Source organism: Oncorhynchus gorbuscha, linkage group LG22 (assembly GCF_021184085.1).
Source record: "Oncorhynchus gorbuscha isolate QuinsamMale2020 ecotype Even-year linkage group LG22, OgorEven_v1.0, whole genome shotgun sequence".
In the NCBI taxonomy this organism is placed as follows: Eukaryota; Metazoa; Chordata; class Actinopteri; order Salmoniformes; family Salmonidae; genus Oncorhynchus; species Oncorhynchus gorbuscha.
Genome location: NC_060194.1, coordinates 40,130,657 through 40,132,736, shown reverse-complemented (window position 1 = coordinate 40,132,736; position 2,080 = coordinate 40,130,657). Strand labels below are relative to the sequence as shown.

Below are 2,080 nucleotides of genomic sequence, written 5' to 3'. Positions count from 1 at the left end.
TTGATTGGGGGACTCTTCTCCAGGTTCATCTCTCTGTAGGTGATGACATTGTTATGGAAGGTTTGGGAATCGCTTCCTTTCAGGTGGTTGGAGAATTTAACGGCTATTTTCTGGATTTTGATCAGTAGCGGGTATCGGCCTAATTCTGCTCTGCATGCATCATTTGGTGTTCTACGTTGTAGATGTGAATTCTTGGTTGGTGAGAGTACCCCAGACCTCACAACCATAAAGGGCAATGGGTTCTATAACTGATTCAAGTATTTTTTAGCAAGATCCTAATTGGTATTTATTTTTTATTTGACCTTTTATTTTACTAGGCAAGTCAGTTGAGAACTAATTCTTATTTTCAATGACGGCTTAGGAACAGTGGGTTAACTGCCTGTTCAGGGGCAGAACGACAGATTTCCTTTTGATGGCATAGAATACCCTTCTTGCCTTGACTCTTTGTGGAAGTTACCTGTGTCGCTGATGTTTAGGCCAAGGTATGTATAGTTTGTGTGCTCTAGGGAAATGGTGCCTAGATGGAATTTATACTTGTGGTTGTGGCAACTGGACCATTTTTGGAACACCATTATTTTGGTCTTTCTGAGATTTACTATCAGGGCCCAGGTCTGGCAGAATCTGTGCAGAAGATCTAGGTGCTGCTGTACGCCCTCCTTGGTTGGTGACAGAAGCACCAGATCATCAGCAAACAGTAGACATTTGACTTCAGATTCTAGTAGGGTGAGGCCGGGTGCTGCAGACTATTCTAGAGCCCTCACCTGTAACGCTCGTTTTCTTCCTCTGAGGAGGAGTAGGAGAGATCGGACCAATGCGCAGCGTGGTAAGTGTCCATAATGATACTTTATTTCCATGAACACCAGAAAACAAAATAACGAGAGAATGAAACTAAACAGTTCTGTACGGTGACAAACACTAAACAGAAAACAAACACCCACCAAACACAAGTGGGAAAAGGCTACCTAAGTATGATTCTCAATCAGAGACAACTAACGACACCTGCCTCTGATTGAGAACCATACCAGGCCAAACGCAATCACGACATAGAAAACGTAACATTGTAACGGTTTTCTTCCGTCAAAGGAGAGGAGGACCAAAATGCAGCGTAGTTCGTGTTCAACATGTTTAATAAAAGACGATAACGTGAACAACTACACAAATACAAAATAACAAACGTGGCAAAACCCATCTGGTGCAGAGAACACAAAGACAGGAAACAACCACCCACAAAGACAGGAAACAACCACCCACAAAGACAGGAAACAACCACCCACAAACCACAACACAAAACAAGCTACCTAAATATGGTTCCCAATCAGAGACAATGACTAACACCTGCCTCTGATTGAGAACCATATCAGGCCATACATAGAAACGGACAAACTAGACACACAACATAGAATGCCCACCCAGCTTACGTCCTGACCAACACTAAAACTAAAACAAGGAAAACACAAAAGAACTATGGTCAGAACGTGACAAACAGACAACCCACCCAACTCATGCCAAATTGAGAATGTCTCTCTCTCTCTCTCTCTCTCTCTCTCTCTCTCTCTCTCTCTCTTTGTCCCTCTGTCTGTCTCTGTCTTTGTCTCTAGAACTAAGGGTCCTAGTCCGAACCATGAAAAACAGCCCCAGACCATTACTCCTCCTCCACCAAACTTTACAGTTGCCACTATTCATTAATAATAGTCTCCTGACAGTTTGGAACTCTGTGGTGAGTGTTGCAACTGAGGACAGACAATCTTTGTGTGGCCTACCACTTCGAGGCTCAACCATTGTTGCTCCTAGATGTTTCCACTTCAAAATAACAGCACTTACATTTGACCGGGGCAGCTCTAACAGGGCAGAAATTTGATGAACTGACTTGATCCTATGACGGTGCCACATTGAAAGGCATTGACCTCTTCAGTAAGGTCGTTCCACTAGTTTGAAGGTGTGTCCACATACTTTTGTATAGACGTGTGCATGCAAGAGATCATAGCTCAACATTTCCTTTTCACCCATTTTATCTCTTTTCTTTTTCTCTCTGAACATAAACATGGTTCTGATGCCTGTGATGGAGGTCGGGATTCATTCA

The 2,080-nt window shown here is 43.1% G+C and overlaps 1 protein-coding gene across 1 annotated transcript in view; it reads right to left on the bottom strand.

Moving 5' to 3' along the window:
• Positions 1–1,925: 1,925 nt before the first annotated feature.
• Positions 1,926–2,080, bottom strand: part of LOC124009441 (uncharacterized protein in mobD 3'region-like) — a 1,268-nt gene continuing 1,113 nt past the window's right edge. The window contains exon 3 of the mRNA XM_046321254.1: positions 1,926–1,949. Within this exon, the coding sequence (XP_046177210.1) occupies positions 1,926–1,949 (24 nt within the window). The remainder of the gene's footprint in view (positions 1,950–2,080) is intronic.